Genomic DNA, 20,355 nt, shown 5'->3' on the forward strand with positions numbered 1-20,355 from the left:
GCAAAATCTGTTTTCTGTAGTTCACTGCAGGAGTGTCCGGCCTCAACTTCCACAATTATTTAAGCAAAGCCCTGAAATTGTTGCACAGCTCCTTTAAGAAGCGAAGTAAAAAAAGTCCGGCTGGTGGCGGAGTGTTCTGGGGTTCCACCAATGAAATGCCGCAATATCGCGTAAACTTCACCACTCTCCGTCGGTAGGTGGTGGGATCCACATTTAGAGACTAAAACCAAAACGAATTTAGCACTGCAGCATCCTCTAGTGGCAAAAAAGCTAGAACATATCTAGTTAAATAGCGTTCGTTTCTGATAAACATGCTTATTGTTCCCTCGAGCTGCTACTTCTGCGGTGTGAAACTGACGTGGTGAACCGAACGCCCATGCACATAAGATACCGGCATGGCCGCAAATTACGTTATGGTCAAGCATGTCTAGGCTCTAGGGCGCACAGTCCTCGGATATTACTACTAGGCGAGATTCTTGCGCGTTGACGCCACCAAGCGGCTAGGCTCGCAACTGCAGTATCCTTGGCCGTGCAGGAACTCTTGACATCACGAGCGCGATACGCATTGCCCTTCTCGCTGCCCGACTTTGAAGCGATGGGTAGAGAGCTCGCGTTCACGTCATTTCGTTCCCGTACCTCTTTAAAGGGATACTGAACCAAGGAATTTAGTGTCCATAATAAGTGGCGCACGTTCTTTCCACGAGCCAGCAGCCGCCGATGTGCGCGAGCACACGCAACAAAAATGACGTCAAAGGCCTCCATTCGCGGTTAAGATAACAGGGAAATATATGGGCCTCGGGCCAAAAGACAAGTTTTTCATATACACAGTGGTGTCTGGTGTAAAAGGTAAGCGATTAATTGGTCTAACAAGCACGTAGCTTTCACTTGTAGAGATGAAAAGCCTGTCTTTATTCTCCTTTGGCCCGAAGCCCACGCATTTCACTTAAAGCCCCTCGATGTGTTTGTCAAGGGACTTTGATTTCACTGTCCTCTTTAAGCGCGAATGGAGGTCTTTGACATCATTTTCGTTGCGTGTGCTCGAGCACATCGGCGGCTGCTGGCTCATGGGAAGAACGTGCGCAACTTATTATGGACACTAAATTCTTTGGTTCAGCATCCCTTTAAGCTCCATTAAATTATTGTGAATGCGCCAATGCACGTGCTCATAACGAAGAGGAAGATTTTCTCTCGGTCCTCGTGTTGTAGCGTTCTTGAGCTGCCTGGACTTCGCGGAGTCCTTCGAGGAGGTCCCATCAGCGGACCAGTGAGCCGAGCAATGGAGCGAGAAAGGTTCGCCAGCAGCCGGCAGTTCCTCTGCTCCTGCCTCAGCTACACTGTCGGCCTCGGCAACCTGTGGAGGTTCCCTTACGTCTGCTACAAGAACGGCGGGGCGGCCTTCCTGGTTCCCTACATACTGGTCACCATGCTTATTGGGCGGCCCGTTTACTTCCTCGAGCTGTTGCTGGGCCAGTTCTCCGGCCATGGTCCCTTGGGGGCCTTCCGGCTATCGCCCATGTTCCAGGGCAACGCGTTCGCCATGATGTGGGCCGCCTTCGTGATCAGCATCTACTACCAGATGGTCGTCACGTACGCCATCATCTATTTCTTCGCGTCGTTCAGAAACCCGCTGCCCTGGAACGAGTGCTACCATTGGTGGGGGGTGTCCTTGGACGGCTGCTTCGCGCGCCAGAGCACAGACCGCCTTTGCGACAGCGTGCGGAAGAGCATCGTGCTCGCTGGCGTGAACGACACAGGTGCAGGTTCGCTGGTCCCGGTAACCTACGGGAACAAGACGGTCTTCATATCGCAGCAGGACTACAGCTCGTTGTTCGCCGGTTGCGTCAACGCGAACGCGTCGTCCACAGAGGTCTTCTACAACAAGTACGTGCTTGACCTCAGCAGCGACATTGAGCTCGTCGGAGACGTTCAGCCGACCCTCGTGCTGGCCTACGCAATCAGCTGGATCATTATTTTCCTCACCATCTTCCGTGGAATGCAGGTCAGCGACTCGTGGGGTTGTTTATAACGTCGTAATTCAGCGATGATTGTTATTTACACCTCTCAGTATTAGTAGGAAGGGTAAATACACGTGGTTTGCATCGACGTCAAGTCAGCGGTCATTCCGGTGGCCTTTCTGCTCAGGGCGTACCTTCGGCGGCGTGCAGTTGCCCCTCCCGATTTCGTTTTTCTTGACAACTATACAATGACCGCCAGCACGCCGCGATAACGTAATGTGCAAGTCATGTATATTAGAGCGACGAATGACAATCATGCCAAACAACAAGCGAGAACATCACTTTAGTTAAACATATTTCTGGTATTCGCTAAACGCTATATTTGTGCGCGTTATTCCCTGCGCTTGCCCGCAACCAGCTCTTAAGTGTCATCCACCAGAAAAAAAAAAAATCTTGATGACACGGAACCATGGAGACACGTTATGAGGTCATTTGTAAAAACTATATTTCATTTCAATCGGCCTGCGTACGAGCAAGCCTGAAGCTATATTTGCCCTATTTTGTATAACAACCACCTCAGTGGTGCCATCTATCAGGAAGTCCTAGCACACATCCGGTTCACGTATAATTCCCATCTTTTTTATTGATTTTCTTTTTTTACCATAAGATTGCATTACGTCTGACCATCCAATAAGCGACTATTCCTCGTAGACAGCGCGTACATTTGATCCCGCAAATGCTGCAAAACCTGCCGTTTACTTCGGGACCGGAAGTGTTTGGGAACTCTTCGCACACTGGCGGCTATCACTTTTCGACTCACGCGAGAAAAAGCGAATAGCATGCCACCTGAATGAGGACGGCAAATTCATTGTACGAGCGCACAGGGCACGGTGTACAGATCAAAGCATGGCGCTCGCTCCTGTATCGTCTGCTTCGCTTGCGCTTATGGTGAAACAAAGCTCACTAATAATGACTTTTAGTATTGCGTATACGAGCGAACGCAAGCCCTGAGCGTTTGCGTTGAATGTTCCACACTGCGCGTGCCCGGAGCCCGAACTGCGGACTTGGACGGGCGCAGGGCTTCTTCACGCATGAGCAGCGTGGAGAACGCAACGCTAACGCAAACGCACAACGCTTGCGTTTGCTCGTATACGCAATACTAAAACTCACTATTATCAACAACGAACGCATGCTATGACCGTTTTTCGCCTTCGAGCTTTCATCTAATTTTGCCGATAAAATTCATCTTGCATAATTTAAAGGCGCACCAATTTTCCCTTCAGGAAATTGCGCTTAGAGTTATATCTTGACATTAGTTGCTTTGTCTCCACGGAACAGCAGTAAAAAAAAATTAATGGAGCAAGCAGCGCCCTTCAACTGCCTGCCAGCCTAAAAAACGTGGGCCGTAGGCCGCGTAGCGAAGTTCCGCAGTCAATGAGACGTCAGCAGAACCAAGCACTTGTGAGCGTATATTGGCTCCCTCTTCACGTCACCTTCAAGGTTTATCCATGCGACAATTTCGATGGTGCGAGTAAAAGCACACTGGAAACTTCAAGCCGCCCTTACACCAACACCATCAAACTGGCATTATGACATTGCCCTTATTTTCATTATCTAAAGTGTAATTCATCGTACTCAAGACGTCATAGCGAGCACTTGGCCAATAGTGGATGGAAAATCACGGCGACGGTTTTGGATCCGCAAGTAGCCAATAGCAGCCAGAACCAGCGGCCCCGGGATCTAGAACAAATTATGTAATGCCGTCAATGTTTTTTATAGCCCCGCGCTGCGGTTGGCAAAGCACAGAGTGCAGGCGCCGAGTTCCCCACCGTGCACGAGCCACTACACTTTGTTTCAACCTACGATGGACCAAAGGCAAAAGCTACGGACCGCCAGATCCAATCACGGACCACTTAGAAATTGATGGGTATTTCGTTTCGATGACCGTATCGGTGCCCTCGTCTCGGATCACTGATGAGGGGACGGGTGGGCAGTGGTTTGAATCGAAGAGCCTTGAGTGACTCAACGATCTTACATTGCAAAGAAAGCCGCGACATATATAGCTATAGGCTCTTTGCAGCGTCGAAGCTATAGAAACGATGCGGTGCTTTTGGATTCGAGCATTATTCGTCCACCCCTAATCAATGTTAAGCGTGTTATAGTATGGCGTGGAACGTGATTGGACCTGGCGGCCCGTGACTTTGGCCTTTAGTCCATCGTAGGATGAGACAAAGTATACCCGAATGCATCTCGAGGAATTGATTGTCACTAGCCCAAATCAAATGCTCACGGAGTGCTCGTCTCGCAGCATTTAAATATCGTCCTCAAGAATCGCAAACCGTGATCACGAAATCCTGTGGATCGCATTGCTGATAACGCCAACAATGCGATCCCCGCAACTCCGTAATCAAGTTGTGTGAAGGAGACTGAAATAAAACGTCAGCTTTTAGCCTTGAAATTACGCGGCGACAAAGAACCATCGTGGTCAATAGCGTTGCGTTATATATACTTTTTTTTTTTCGGGGGAGCCGCCACCTTGATAATTGAAGTGCCGATGTCATCGTCTAGCGGCTCAAAACTTGAAATACCGGCTGGTTGCGGCAGCACAGCTACCTTTGTAGACAACGGCATAGAGTTATTACAATATGTGTCATAGGTTCATTTGCGCTAGTATGCATTTTAAACTTGAAGCAGACAGCCACCAGGATGAAATTGATTTCAGGCCACGCATTTATGTATATATAAAAAAGTGAGTGCATTTTCGCCTTGCGCTTGATTATAAGAATAAATGTTATAAATAATTCGTACGTACTAGATGACTTGGGACACTTTCCACGCACGCAGACGAAGTTATCGGTCAGTTACGGTGTTTTTTCGTTCAAATTCATGGCATTTAACACGGTGCTAAAATGACTTAGTACATGTATTTATGTGCACTGTCCGACACTGTTAGCGCGAACACGGAAACGGCGCTTGTCTGCAGGGAGTTTACGTGCCAAGTCAATGAAGAAAATCTCAAAAACAAAGAACGACGTCAAAATCTACGCACTAACACTGGGCCAATGCCTACATGCGTGCATGTAGACGATCAAAATTAATTAAAGCTGAGTAATTTATTTATTTATTTATTCATATTACCCCTAAAGGCCCTCGTGAGAGGGTATTACATAGGGGGGGGGGGGGTACATAAATCGTTTCAATAGGAACTAGTGCACATTGAACAACATATGGGAATACTAGAAAACAATCAATACACTTAATAATAAAAAGAAAATAAAGGATACACTCAAAAACGAATAAAATTTAAAAAAAAAACAAAAAAAACATACACTCACTCATCACACTGCAATAAAGCTGAGTCAAGGTAAAAACAAAATAGTACACATTTGCTCTGCACGTTCCGGAAAAGATGAAACAACAATGTAAAACAGCAAAAATAGATGGCATCAGTATTTTGAATTTGTTCTTGAAACTTCGTGGTGTCTTTTTCTGAGGCAATGTGCGATGGTAGATTATTCCAATCGATTGTGGTACGTGGAATGAATGACCGGGAAAAGGCAGATGACTTACAGGTTATGCGTTTAACTTTGTAGGGGTGATCGCGGCGTGGAAAAATAACGGCAGGTGGCTCGAAGAAATCACCGTGAAGTGACGCGTGGTGGTAAAGTTTATGGAAAAGAGATAGGCGTGAAAGTTTGCGACGATGGAGTAGTTCGGGTAGCTCTGCTCGGCGTTTTAGTGCTGTGACGCTGGAATGACGTGAATGATCTGAAAATATGAAGCGAGCGGCACGATTTTGCAGTGATTCAATGTCGTTTATGATGTAAGCATGTTCGGGATCCCAAATGGCTGATGCATATTCTAATTTTGGACGTATTAGTGTGGAAAAGTCAAGTTTGCGTATGTTAGGAGGAGCCTGTTTAAGGTTACGCTTGAGAAATCCGAAAGAGCGGTTAGCAGCCGCCAGGGTGAGTTTTATATGGTAGTGCCATGACAGATCAGGTTGCAAATGAATTCCAAGATATTTATAAGTGGAGACGAGGTCAACAGTATTATTATTTAACACATAGGAGGTAGGAATCCGGGGTACGTGATTAGTAAAAGACATAAACTTTGTTTTAGAGCAATTTAGGGTCATTAGCCAGGAAGAGTACCATGCATTAATAGTATTTAGATCAGTTTGCAAAGCTTTCTGGTCATTGACAGAGGAAATTATTCGGTAAATTACACAATCGTCAGCAAAAATTCTAATTCGGGATGAGACACAGGATGGCAAGTCATTAATGTAGACTAAAAATAGTAGTGGACCTAGTACGCTACCCTGTGGGACTCCCGAGGTTACTGGTTTGAAGGAAGAGTTACAATTGTTAGCGGGCGTGAACTGTTTTCTAGACGAAAGGAAATCTTTTACCCATGCCAAATGAATGCGATTTCCAATAAATAACCTTCGTTTTATTCACCCTGCTGCTCAGATATAGGTGCACATATGAGTGCAGTAAAGCGACGAATATCGGTAGTGCACGGCGTACAAGTACCGAGACCTGGCCGAAAACAGTAGCTAAACTGTTTCCGAGGGGTACTGTTGGGTTGGGATGGGGGTGGACCCCTCTGAGGATGCCAAAATCTGCTGTGCTGATCACTGAAGAGCCCAGAATCCCTGCTTCCTGCAGCAATTCTTCATCCTCCTCTGTTCACCTTTTTCGTGGTCATTTGATTGGTATAGAAATCTCGCAGATTATCAATATTAGCCTCATCGAGATGTTTGCGCTCGATGAACGAGTCCTATGTGGTTATTGATTGTTATTTTTGTTTAGATTCGCTGCTTGTCTTCACACTCGTGCCTTCAAAGTGTGTGAAAGTGTGGCGACTCAAGAACTGACAAGCGTTTTGCTGATGTCCCCACCCGTTCTAATCCGCACTCGTCCTGAGCGCGCGCCAGCTTCACCCCCCCCCCCCCCCCCCCCCCCCTTCACAAGCCATCTTTATTCTCTTCCTTTCGATAAATCCCCACATCATTCCCTTCCCACTCTCGGGGGGGGGGGGGGAGGAAGTTTATTTTTCTGGTGGTTTTCGTTGGTCACCTTCCAGAGCAGACGCCATGATTGTGGAGTTCTTGGCAGTGAGCATAGTGATGCTCTGTGTTCAGACACTGCACAACCTCCGTCGACGATAGGGTTGCGCTGGGAACCGTGAAACGAAAAAAGGACGTAGTGGGGTCGGCTTCGCCTGCCTGCGGTATGTAGCGAAGGAGAAGTCCATCCTCGCTGTGCACATGTGCGTCTACCGAGCCATCCGTCCCGTTTCCATCGGTTTGATTGGGCTGAGTCAAGCACCGAGATACTTTTTGGTACATGTCGTCTCTTTGCTGGGCTTCTGGTAGCTCACTGAAAGACCCCAGAAGAGTTCAGTGCCGGCGACAGCGACGAGTTCCGCTGTGTCATCGGCCTTTGGGGGGGGGGGGGGGGGGGGGGGGGGGGGGAAGGGGGATTGTAGGGGTGCTCGTGACAGAGTATCTGCTGCGACATTGGTCTTTCCTGGTTTGTATTCAATTGAAAGATTATAATTCTGTAAAGCCAGGGCCCAGCGAGCGAGGCGTCCAGAGGGGTGTTTAAGGTTTTGCAGCTATGTTAATGCTGGATGGTCAGTCCGGATGGTAAAGGTTGAACCATCCAGGTACATGTCAAACATTCTCAAAGCGAATATTATAGCTAGACATTCCTTTTCGTTTACCGTATAGTGAGATTCGGCCGCGTAAGAGTATGACTCGCGAATAAAACGGGCCGCAACGCTGCGTTCTGTTCCTGGAGTAGTACTGCTCCTATACCGTAATCACTATAGCATCCGTTAAAAGGACGAATGAAACATTGAGATTAGGAAGTCTCAGAGATGCAGTATCAGCAATAGCCCTCACTAACGCTTTAAACGCTTCCTCCTGAGTGGATGTCCAGGTCCATGGAATCTCCCGACGTAATCGCTGGTGAAAGGGGCCAGGCCAAATCAGCGCAGTTGCCAATAAACTCGCGGTAAAATCCCACTGTTCTATGGTACCGTTGTAAACTGTTTTGTATCTCGTGGCTGGGGAAATTCTATAATTGCTCTGAGATCCTCTTGTGGCTGGAGTGACCCTTGGTCAACGAAGAAGCCAAGTGGCTCCACTTTGGGCGCCAATGTGAAGACTCAAGAACTGACAACCGTTTTCGCTGGTTTCCACACCCGTTCTAACCCGCGCTCGTCCTGAGCGCGCGCCAGCTTCACCCGCCTCAAGGGCGGGTGAAGCTGGCGCCATAAAACATAGGACTGGGCCCGGAATACTGGGAAGTTAAACATCACTCAGTCATCGGAAAAATAATGCGACTAAAGCAATTTTTTTTTATAATATTAATAAAGTTCCCTGCTATTCGCTACAATCCTACTAACCAAGGTAAACACCGTTATTCCTCGGCGAACAGACAGAATGCACGGCATTTTCCCATAGAAATGCACAGGAGCACCGCAAAAGTGGACTGGTTGTTCAAATTCTAGACACTAGCGCCAGTTAAACTTTTAGCGTGCATTATAATAACTCTATTGGTAACGGTGTTTTTATGGGGGAACTTGACTAAATTTGGCTATGGTGGGCTACTATAAATTGGCTAGCACTTGACGAGTCGAACCGAGCTAGCTAATGACAGGCCATCACCTAGCCTCTACAAGAGAACGAGGGCGAAGACGGTACGGCGTTCTGATTGAGTTTCCACAACGAAGGAATATATGAGCAGTTTAATGTAGTCCATGTAGATAAGCCCTCGGCAATTATTAGTTGCATCGGAGCACCACCACCGGGTCCGAATCGGTCCGCTTGTCTAAGACGAAATAGTGAGAATAAACGTGACGATGAGTCTGATACAAAGCCCTCGCGATTCCCGCTTTGATTCGACTGACTTCATAAATAAGGACCCCTGGGCCGGTTTGCTCATCTTGCGGCTGCGGCTGCGGCCGCGGCCAAGAGGGATTTTTACGTCACGTGACCAGCTCCATGGGGACAAAGAAGTACCTAGCGTCCCTGCCTAATGGCGGAGAGATCCGCATCGCTTCAAGCACAAAAGCCTAATGTCGCTCGCAGGAACTGATTGCAGGGACTTTCAACTGGAGTCCAGTTGACCGCCCCGTTATACGGTAGGAGCGGCAGGTAAAGTTACGGCCAGGGAGGGCAAGTAGGAGCCAAAATAAAGAAAAAACCACACGAGATAAAAGCGGTAGCAGCATATTTATCTACCTCCGCCGGCGCCTTGCGCGTTCTGCTATGGTCGAGAGGTTAAACCGCCGGTACTTGTCGTCGCGGCGTGAAAGTTCCGGGTTCAAATCGCGCTAGGGACTTCATTTTTTTTTTTTTTCTTTTTTGTTGGTATTTTGCGCGTGTCTTACTTTTTAACTCTGATCCTTTTTAGGAAATCATCCACTTGCACTACTCCGCCTCACACGGTTTTTACTGTTAGTCCCACCTGTTCAATTGAAACACCGGGAAGAAAAAAAAAAAGGATCAACACAAGTTAACGTGCTAATAAAATCATTTCATAATGTTCATTAAAAGGAAACCAAGATAACAGCATCGCTATGGCTTCACACTAACCGAGCCGAAACAAGCATCCTTTCCCCGGCAACTAGTTTTATGTGTTTTTAAATATACAACGCTCTTGCTACGATTCCTTTCAATAACAAGAGACGCCTATTTAGGACTAATAAAAACTGCAGTTGTGACAATTAAAAAAAAACAAGCAAAAAGAAAAAAAAAAGACTAGCAACTGTGGCTACACTGATTGAGCGAAATCCTACAGGCAAGGCAGCAAGTCAAACGTCTGAGAAAGTAGTAAAACCGAAATAAAAGCGATCATACTTTTACTTGCATGGAATGTGATAAAAAGTATATTTATACTCTTTACATTTTGTTGTGGCAATCGTTCTGTAATATTACCACATTACTTGTTGAATTTTAGTTTGATTAGCGGACGATCACGACTGAATGCAAAAATGAATCAGGCGTCGACATCGCAAACCCTCTCTCTAATGCAAACACCTAAAATGACTTTGGAACAACAAATGGAATTCATTATAATTAATTCCATTTATGATCCAAAGTCATTTTAGGTCCCTCACTCTAATGCAAACTCCTAAAATGACTTTGGATCAACAAATGGAATGAAATGATTGTATTAGCGCGTTAACTTGCGTTCACCTTTTTTTTTTTTCTTCCCGATGTTTCGATTGAACAGGTGGGACTAACAGAAAATACCGTGTAAGGCGCAGTAGTGCAAGTGGATGATATCCTAAAAAGGATCACAGCTAAAAAGTAAGACGCTCACAAAATACAAACCCCGCAGGGGGCACCTGTGAAAGCAGGTGTTTGGAGAGTGGCGTCTCCACGGACCCTGAGCCCCGCAGGGGGCGCCTGCACCTTAGGTGCTAGGTGCTTGGTGAGTAGCGTCACCACGGACCCCAGCCACGTTGGCTACATAACGGACCCTGAGTAACAAGTGGGTAAGACCCACCCACGTCTGGCTGTGCGTGGCGAGCCCGTGTCCAGGGAAAAGGGCATCCTGGTGGTTGAGCTGAGCCCGGGGTAGGTTTGGACCCTTCGGGGCCCCCCGGGCGAGGCAACACACCACTTTGGCCCCTGCTTCCTGTAGACGGGAGTCCTGGTAAGGCCCGGCCAGGATGATTCAGTCTAGTCGCCTTTTCTTCTACTATCCCCTCCAATCTTTTACCTTTACCTTTCCTGCTCCCTTTATTTCTCTCTCATTTCTCTTCCTCCTTTTCACCCCTCTTTGGCGGCAAGGGCTAACCTTGGGTGGCAATAGACCTCTGTCTTGACCCACACTTGGGTATAGTTTCCCGGCAGCACTGTTAGCGTAACGTCTCCAGCCAAGCCCTTCTTGTTATGGTGCGTTACCTAACCCCTTGTTGGGCTCGGTGGTGGGCGGTGCACCGCGGATTCTGAACATTCTTTGCCCCTCTTATGGCACCCCTCCGTTCTAAACCCTCTGATCGGCCCCTGAAAAGGGGTCGGACCGAAGTAAAACTGAATGATAAGTCTTCACCGGTACAGAACACTTTTAGCCGATTCCTTGTTATGCACTCTGAACAAGACGAAAAACCTCTTGCGAAGTTGTCACCTTTTCTGATCGCAAAAACCCTAGAAACCCTTGTAGGCAAAAACTTCAAAGCAAAGAAGCTAGTATCTGGTGACTTGCTTGTTGAAGTGGAAAATGGCACACAGAGTGCTGCCCTCTTGGACCTAAACAAGATTTCTGAGTATAGAGTCTCCGTCACTCCACATCGAACTCTAAATAATTGCCAAGGAGTAATTTCCGAGGATGATTTGCTAGAGTCAAGTAACGAGGAGATTTTGGAAGGCCTTTCCAGTCAAGGAGTAACGGCAGTACGACGAATCCTGCTTCGTAAAGACGGAAACGAGCGACCAACAAAACATATTGTACTTACATTCTCTTCCACTGTGCTGCCTCAAAGTATCAAGGCGGGCTACCTCCACTGTAAGGTGCGCCCATACGTCCCGAACCCGAGACGCTGCTTCAAGTGTCAACGGTTTGGTCATGGCTCTGCCACCTGCCGCGGAAAGACAACCTGCGCAAAGTGTGCATGCACAGACCACCCAACAGATACGTGTGGCAGCTCAACCCCTAAGTGCATCAACTGCACTGGTTCCCATCCTGCTTACTCGCGATCATGTCCAAAGTTTAAAGAGGAGAAAGAAATTTTAACCTTAAAAACAAAGGAAAACTTGAGCTACCATGAGGCACGAAAACGCTTTTCGTTCCTTCAAGGAGGAACATACGCCGAGGCGGCCGTCAGGGGGACGAGGTCGCTGTCAAAGGCATCAGTGGGTACCCAGTATAGTCTTCGAGACACTGAGTGCCCACCCAGTCCCCTCACCCCTACAGAGACTTCTGTGGGATCTCAGACGCCTGAGGCCCCACAGAAGCTCACGAAGTCCAAGGCGTTTCCGCAACGCCTGGCCCCGAAGGTTCGGGTGGTGCTTGACCCCACCCGTTCCCAAGTCCGAAAGGGATCCCCTCCTTCCTCTGCACAGGGGGTGGAGGAGGCCATGGAGGTCAATGTCCCATTCACCGAGGGTAGCATGGAAACTGCCACCCCTGTGCCTTCATGCTCGAAGGCAGGCAATGTTTCCTCTGCACCCCAAAAAAAATCAGCGCAGGCATCCCAGGTGCCTGCCGGCTCGTCAGGCAGAGGCCGGGCACAGCCCACTCGCCTGACCGACAATGCGAGAAAGCCGGGTCACTCTGACGAGGCAGTCTCGTTGAGGGGCCCAGAGGTATCAACGGAAGAGAAAATGGAAGAGGCCGGTCTAGCTTCAGATGACGACTTGCTTCCTTCGGGAGCGGAGTCCTTGTCGTCTTCCGCGGGTGAGCCCGCAGAACGACAGAAAGACAATGCTAGAAAGAAAAGAAATATTCCTCGGATTTTAGCTCCGAAAGAAAATTAGCTGAACTATATATAGGTATCTTTTTTACTTTTTTATACGTTTTTAGGAGATTTCACTAAAAGGCAGCCACACCGATATTTTTACGCACTTTTGCCCACAACTTTTTATCGATTTTAAATAATTTTTATGGGTCATCTTTCTTTTATGCAATGGAACTGTCGAGGTCTCCTACGCAACATTGATGACATTAGTTTTTTTCTTAGTGAGCTACGACCGATAGCTCTGGCTTTGCAGGAGACTCATTTGAATTCCAGTCATACAAATGTTTTACGGTCCTATCACACTTTTCGTAAAGACCGCCCATCATCTCATTCAGCCGGTGGTGTGGCAGTTGTTGTGCAGAGAGGGGTGGCATGTGCCGAGGTGCCCCTGGACACTCCGCTCGAGGCAGTGGCTGTGAGGGTTCTGATCGACCGGTTAATCACCGTTGTTTCATTGTACCTTCCGCCACAGATCACAGTGCACATGCGTGAACTTCAAAAGCTCATTGCCCAACTACCACAACCCTTTTTAATATTAGGCGATTTTAATGCTCATCACACCATGTGGGGCAGTGCACGAGTTGACTCACGTGGAGAACTCATAGAACGACTTTTATTGTCATCGAATCTTTGTCTTTTAAACACGAAATCTCCAACCTTTTTTAGTGATGCTCATAACTCCTTCACCTGCATCGATTTATCTTTATCATCGCCCTCTCTGCTTCCTTGTTTTTCTTGGAAGGTTTTAGAAAACCCATTCGGGAGCGACCACTTCCCGATTGTCGTAGAGAGCCTAGCTGCTGTTAGTACGCTTTTAGAATGTACGCCGAGATGGCGCCTTGACAAAGCGGATTGGGAACTCTTTTGCTCATCTGCAACATTTGATATTTCTTTATTATCAGTCTTGTCTCCAGATGATGCTACAGCCTATGTTACTAAGAAGATAATTGAGGCTGCAGAACAATCTATTCCTCGCACCTCTGGGAAATTACCAAAAAAGTGCAGGCCCTGGTGGACTGAAGAATGTTCCACGACAATGAAGAAACAAGACAAAGCTTGGGGCATATTTCGACGGTACCCCACCGTAAATAACAAGATTGAATTTAAAAGGCGAAAAGCTCAAGCCCGCTGGACTAGAAGGCAAGCAAAAAAGAAATCGTGGACGAAATATGTCTCCTCACTGAACAGCTTTGTCCCCGCAAAGGAGGTGTGGGACCGTTATCGCAAAATCAAAGGGGATTACCGCTGTTTTATTATCCCTCCATTGTTCAAGAATGTCCCCACATCACTGAAAGACTTAGGCAATACTCTTGGCGTTCACTTCCAGAGCGTTTCGAGTTCTGAAAACTACAGTGCCACATTTAAACAGTTTAAAATGAAAGCAGAATGCGAGCGAATAGTTATGTCGGGGGCAACCTCTACACCATACAACCAGCCCTTTACGCTCCGTGAACTGGAGTTGGCTCTTGACATCAGGAAACAGTCTGCCCCAGGCCCTGATTTCATCCACTATGAGATGCTTCGTAGGCTGCCCCTACAACATCTGCTTAGTTTTTTCAACCTTCTCTGGGAAAAAGCTTACTTCCCTGAATCCTGGAAAAGAGCACATGTTATACCCCTCTTGAAAGCTGGCAAAGACCCCTCTCTTTGCTCGAGCTACCGCCCGATTGCCCTTACGAGCTGCCTTGGTAAGACGTACGAAAGACTTATCAACAAACGGCTGGTGTTTTTTCTTGAAGAACAAAACTTATTTGATAACAATCAGTGTGGTTTCCGCCAAGGCCGGTCTACTCTAGATCACCTCGTGCGCCTCGAGACGAGAATCCGGGAGGCTTTTGTAAAGAGGCAGCACTGTGTGTCTGTATTTTTTGACCTGGAGAAGGCGTACGACACGACCTGGAGATATGGAATCATGCGAGACCTTTATGCCTGCGGAGTACGGGGCCGCATGTTACGTTGTATAAAAGCTTTTCTGACTGGGCGGACCTTTCAGGTTCGACTAGGTACCACATTATCAGACACATTTGTTCAAGAAAATGGGGTTCCTCAGGGGGGCATCCTGAGTGTCACATTATTTGTTTTAAAGATTAACACCCTAGCTCAAATACTGCCACCTTCCATTGAACACTCATTGTATGTCGACGACCTACAGATATCATTTTCCTCTTGTAATCTGTCCAGCTGTGAACGCCAGCTGCAGCTAGCAATTAATAAGATCAGTAAGTGGGCCGACGAAAATGGCTTCAGGTTTTCATCCGAAAAAACGGTGTGCGTTCCATTTTCTCTTCGACGAGGGCTGTCTCTTGAGCCAGTGTTGGAATTGAACAGAGCACCTATACCAGTTAAAGCCGAGCATAAGTTTCTGGGAGTCATATTTGATAAGAAATTGAATTTTATCTCTCACTTAAAGGAATTGAAACAAAAGTGCCTGAAATCCCTAAACATCTTGAAAATTTTGTCACATAAAACTTGGGGTTCTGACAGACTATGCCTGCTACGCTTGTATAACGCTTTGGTACGATCCCGTCTTGATTATGGTGCCGTTGTGTACAACTCAGCGCGACCATCCTCCCTGAAGATGTTGGACCCAATACACCACCTTGGCTTGCGCCTTGCTACGGGTGCATTTCGGACATCGCCTGTTTTAAGCTTGTACGCGGACTCTCACCAGATGCCCCTTTCCAAACGACGGCAGTACCTGGGCTTGAGCTATACTTCCAGGATTTTGTCTAATCCTCACCATCCAACCTTTTTTGCTCTCCAGCAATCTCAATTTGCTCGCCTTTTTGAAAATAAACCAAGCATTGTGCGGCCATTGAGCTTTCGTGTTCACAGTGATCAGTCATCTCTCGGTCTCGACCTTCATGGCATTAACCTTCTCCAAGAAGCCGAGAGTATTCCCCCTTGGAAAATGCTTCCAGTATCATGCGACTGGTCATTCACACGGTATAGCAAGCATAATGTCTCCCCTCTGCTTATTCAACAAGAATTTCTTGGCTTACAGAATAAATATGACGACTATACTCAATTTTATACAGATGGCTCCAAGACTTTTTCTGCAGTGGGATCGGCTGTTTATTCTGAGGTTTTCATACAGGCCCAGCGGCTTAGCTGCATGGCTAGTATTTTTACTGCGGAGCTATATGGTGTTCTCCTTGCAATTGAGTATATCACCACCAGCAAAACAATGAAGGCAATTCTTTTTGTAGACTCCCAAAGTGTCATCGTTGCTCTTTGCTCTGTAAGAGATACAAAAAACATGCTCGCTAAGCTAATACGCTATAAAATCAATTGCTGCTTAGAGCGTGGGTTTGTTATCAAATTCTGCTGGATCCCAAGCCATGTTGGGATCAAAGGCAATGAGAAAGCAGACCAGCTGGCTACCTCCGCAAGCAATCTCCTAGAAATCCGACGGGGGATACCCTTTCAAGATATCAAACCCCTCCTTAGGAAAGCTCTCCTCGATGCTTGGCAATCTGAGTGGAACCTAGAGAGTGCAAATAAGCTGCATGCTATTAAGCCAGTTTTGGGGTTGTGGGAGAATTCATCTCGTAAAAACCGTTTTCATGAGGTTCTCTTGTGCCGTCTTAGAATCGGCCACACCTTCCTGACTCACGGACATCTTCTTTGTGGAGAAGACGCTCCAAGCTGCGAGCATTGCGGTGAACCTTTGACAATTTTGCATATTTTGTGTTCTTGTCCAGGCTTTGAGCAGAACCGGCTTGCCTGTTTTCCAGAGCTTTTTACATATCAGATTCCTTTCCATCCAACACTTTTGTTAGGCGAGCATCCCATCGTTCCATTCAATCGGGTCCTCAACTTTTTGCAAGCAAGTGGCCTTCTACACAAAATTTAAGTACTGCATTTTCTGTTCACCATAAATATATAAAACATCAGCTTCATGTATGCTCTCAATTACCATTACTGTGAGTCGCATTAGTCTTGTAGTCTGGCGCAGCATGGCCTTCGTCGCTTTTGCGCCATTAAACCATTAATCATCATCATCAACAAAATACAAAAAAAAAGAAAAAAAAAAGAAGTCCCTAGCGCGATTTGAACCCGGAACTTTCACGCCGCGACGACAAGTACCGGCGCTTAAACCTCTCGACCATAGCAGCAGGGGCGAGGCACCGGCGCCGGCGAAGGTAGATAAATATACTGCTACCGCTTTTATCTCCTGTGGTTTCTTCTTTATTTTGGCTCCTATTTACCCTCCCTGGCCGTAACTTTACCTGCCGCTCCTACAGTATAAAGGGGCGGTCAATTAGATTCCAGATGAAAGTCCCTGCAATCAGTTTCTGCGAGCGAAATTAGGCTTTTGTGCTTGAAGCGATGCTGATCACTCCGCCATAAGGCAGGGACGCTAGGTACTTCTTTGTCCCCATGGAGCTGGTCACGTGACATAAAAATCCCTCCTGGCCGCAGCCGCGACCGCAGCCGCAAGATGAGCAAACCGGCCCTGGGGAAAATATGAAGCTCAATAACATTGAAGCGAAACTCGTGTCGCAGCTTGTGGTGCTCATCGCACACTTTCAGTGATTGTGCTTGCAATTATTACAACGATTTGTGCACCCGACGACGACGCAGTGATTGCCGGATAGCCGTAGATTCTCGGAAATTGTAACCCGTTAAATGAAGGCACTCGAAACTAACTCACGCACGACGTCCGTCTCTAAGTCTTTTTGACCCAAACCCTCGGCGCTTACAAACCCTGTATCGGGGGACAATCCAAAAATTCCCAGAGACCAAGGTGTGTCAGTTGCGCGCTGGTATGAGGTTATGAAAAAAATGTCTATACATGGCGATGTGCGCGACCAAACGCGTCGCTGTGGTCGGCATTCGGAATTGGCCGACCCTTCAAATCACGTTTTTATTTGGATTAATTTCGCACTCATTGACGAAAACAAGAACAATGTCCGATATTCAACTTTGATGGTGTTGGTTTGAGAATGCGATGACTCCAAGCTTCAATCGTGTTTCTCACGCACACCATCTAGCTTGTAGTTGGCAAGTGATGATAAGTAGTCAGAATTCCACCTCGTGACGTCACGGAGAGAAAAAATTCTGGTTGTGATGTAACGAATGGAACCCACTGAAGGCACGCCGAAACATCGAGGCTCTAAAAGTGACGGTCAGGTTAAGCCGTTTTTGACCAACTTTTAAGTTCGTTCTTCGGCGTTCTTGTTGGCTCCAGTCCCATTGGCTGCAGAGTGATAAGGCTTGGCACTGGGCTTTTTGCTCTGACAGCGACGACTCTAAAGTGCGAAACATCCTACTCGATATCGCTGCGCGGCCCAAGGCAAATTACACGGAAGAACGTCATGGCTTAAAATACATACAGCCTTGAGTCTGAAGGGTACATTTAAACTTAATTAGCTTCGTTGGGCGCAAATATCGAAAGCGAGGCCTTTTGATCGCTTTTGTTCAAGTCTGAAATTATCGGGGTTTTTTTCTGTCCCACGTGCTTTGTGAAGAATAATGTAAACCTAATAAAAAAAGCACAATAAGAGTTTGTTTTTTTGCGCTTGGATCAATACTTGCGAAGCAGAAATTCTAAATAAAGGAGTAGTACATAACAATGGCGCATCCTCCCCCAGGTGCTGGGAAAGTTGCTTCTGGTGACTGCCGCTATTCCGTACATCATCCTGACCATCATGCTCGTCAGGGGCATCACCCTGCCAGGATCTGGCATCGGGATCACGTACCTGGTCGTGCCCACCTGGTCCAAGATCCTCGATCTGAACGTCTGGAGAGCTGCCATCGAGCAGGCCTTCGTCTCGCTCAGCATTGGCACCGGTGGCCTCATGCTCTACGGGAGCTACCTGAACTTTCGCTCAGACGCGCGCTGGACCGTCCGCTTCATTTGCTTCGTGGACTTCCTAACGAGTGCACTAGCCGCCTTTGTGGTCTTTGCCGTCCTGGGCAACATGTCCTTCAGGCTTAACATGCCCATCGAAGACGTCGTGAACCAGGGGCCCGCGCTGGCGTTTGTGACGTATACCGAGGTACTCTCCCTCATCCCATTTCCTTACGTCTGGTCCGTTTTCTTTTTCGCCGTGCTTTTCTTAAAGGGCATCGACTCGCAGATGGCCAACTGCGAGATCCTCACCACCTCCATCCAAGGGCTATTTCCGGGTTGCTCGGGGCAACGCTTTTTGTCGGCGCTCATGTACTGCTCCACCTGCTTCTTGATCGGGCTTTGCCTCACCACGCAGGTGGGCTTCTACATCCTAGCAGTCCTGGACCATTACCTGGGAGCGATCATGTTGCTCGTCACGTGCTTCTTTGAGACGCTCATTGTCGGCTGGGTCTACGGTATGAACCGGTTCTGCTTCGACGTTACCTTCATGACGGGAATCTGTCCGAGCTACTTCTTTGTAATTTCGATCAAATACGCGACTCCGGTCGTTCTCGGCACGTTGCTGGTGCATGTCATGGTGACCTTCCCGAGGAGCAGCGCGGGTCTGTATACATTGCCTATCTGGGCCGACGTGTTTGGCTGGGCCCTGGTTGCGGTGGGACTGATGCCCATTATTCTCGTGGCTGTCGCGAAGCTGTTCGAGTGCAACTGCAACTGTCGAAAGGCCATCTCGCCCGAGCGGGACTGGGGTCCTTACGACGACAAGTACCACGTTCGCTACAAGAAAAGGCTCCAGGAACTCGGCTACACGCTCCTGCACCACAGCGTCTCGCCGATAAGCAATTTAGTGTCCGGGCAGCCTCCTCGAAATCCGCGCAGCCAAAGCGCGATGCAGTCTCCGAAGCCGTTCCCCCACTTGTAGTTTGGAGTCCATATTAAAAGTCTGTTCTGCCAGCCAAGGATGTCGTAATAGAACACCACTGTAGTCATCTTATGACTTCAGTCACTGCTCACGTAATGCGGTTACGTTCGTTGCCTCTATATTTGGTGCCGGTGGACCGACCACCGCCGTGCTTGGGTTGAGAGAGCAGAAGTATAATAAAGTGTAAGTATTGGTGGGTTGTCGAGGACGCTCCCACGTGGCCTCGTCCCACTTAGCGGCAATCACAAAAAAAACAACAAGAAACAAAGTAAGTTTTTAACCAACCTAAGTTTCCTACAGTACTAAATCTTCAAAAGCGTTTTTTTGTGTGTGTGTGTTTTGTTTACAACAATTTGTGTTTGACGTTTACGCCAGCAGTGTCTGTAGCTCGTCGCTCTTCTGGTATATACGATGTTTGATTGCGTGCTACTCATGGGCACGCAATCAAGCTTCTTGTTTTCTAGTGCTTGAGTCTAGAGCGACGGACAGCAACAACCGGCAACAGCAACCGCCGAGCCCGTTCAGTATGCCACGACGATATCTTTGCCAAGCTTGTAACCTCTTGGTGCACGAAGTAAGCACGAGTGATTGCATGGAGGTAGGAAGCGATGGTAAAGCCTCGTAAAAATCGTAAAAAAGGTAAAAATCTCGAAGCTATGGTAAAGCTGGGCGAGCCTTTCGGTTTGGAGGGACATGCCCCCAACGATAACCAAAAACGAACAAAACCAAGATACGCTATTGGACAAAAAGGAGAGCTGATTTGGGGCCAAGAGCTTTCCTCTACTTTCTGCTTCACTTCGGATTTTCTCGTTTGGCTGGCACTAGTCGGAATGTCGCATCCCCTTCTTCCTACCTCCATTAGCGTTTGTAAGCATGCTAAGGACACATTCGCGTGCATGCTGGGCCTGCTGATAGGGTGTCGTCGCTTGTCGCTGTTCGTTGTTCTAGTTGGATTGACTAGGAGCTAACCACTTACGGCACTAAAGCAAAACAAAAGCATAACCATGAATAGTCGTGACGAGGACGATGTTTGTCGCTCAGTACATATTCCCCATGCTCCGAAAAATGTATTTCTTTTTTTGCTTCTCTCTGAGATTGCTTCAGACATACGCCCATAATCAAATCAAACCAAGAAAATG

General features: G+C 47.6%; 1 protein-coding gene across 1 annotated transcript; it reads left to right on the forward strand.

The window, feature by feature from the left end:
• Positions 1–1,276: 1,276 nt before the first annotated feature.
• Positions 1,277–19,216, forward strand: LOC8036382 (sodium- and chloride-dependent glycine transporter 2-like). The gene is made up of 2 exons (XM_029973725.3): positions 1,277–1,999; positions 18,032–19,216. Exons 1-2 carry the CDS (start codon positions 1,277–1,279, stop codon positions 19,214–19,216), a joined length of 1,908 nt encoding a protein of 635 aa, XP_029829585.3.
• Positions 19,217–20,355: the final 1,139 nt, after the last annotated feature.

Source organism: Ixodes scapularis, unplaced genomic scaffold, assembly GCF_016920785.2.
Source record: "Ixodes scapularis isolate PalLabHiFi unplaced genomic scaffold, ASM1692078v2 PGA_scaffold0__279_contigs__length_252992795, whole genome shotgun sequence".
Lineage (NCBI taxonomy): Eukaryota > Metazoa > Arthropoda > Arachnida > Ixodida > Ixodidae > Ixodes > Ixodes scapularis.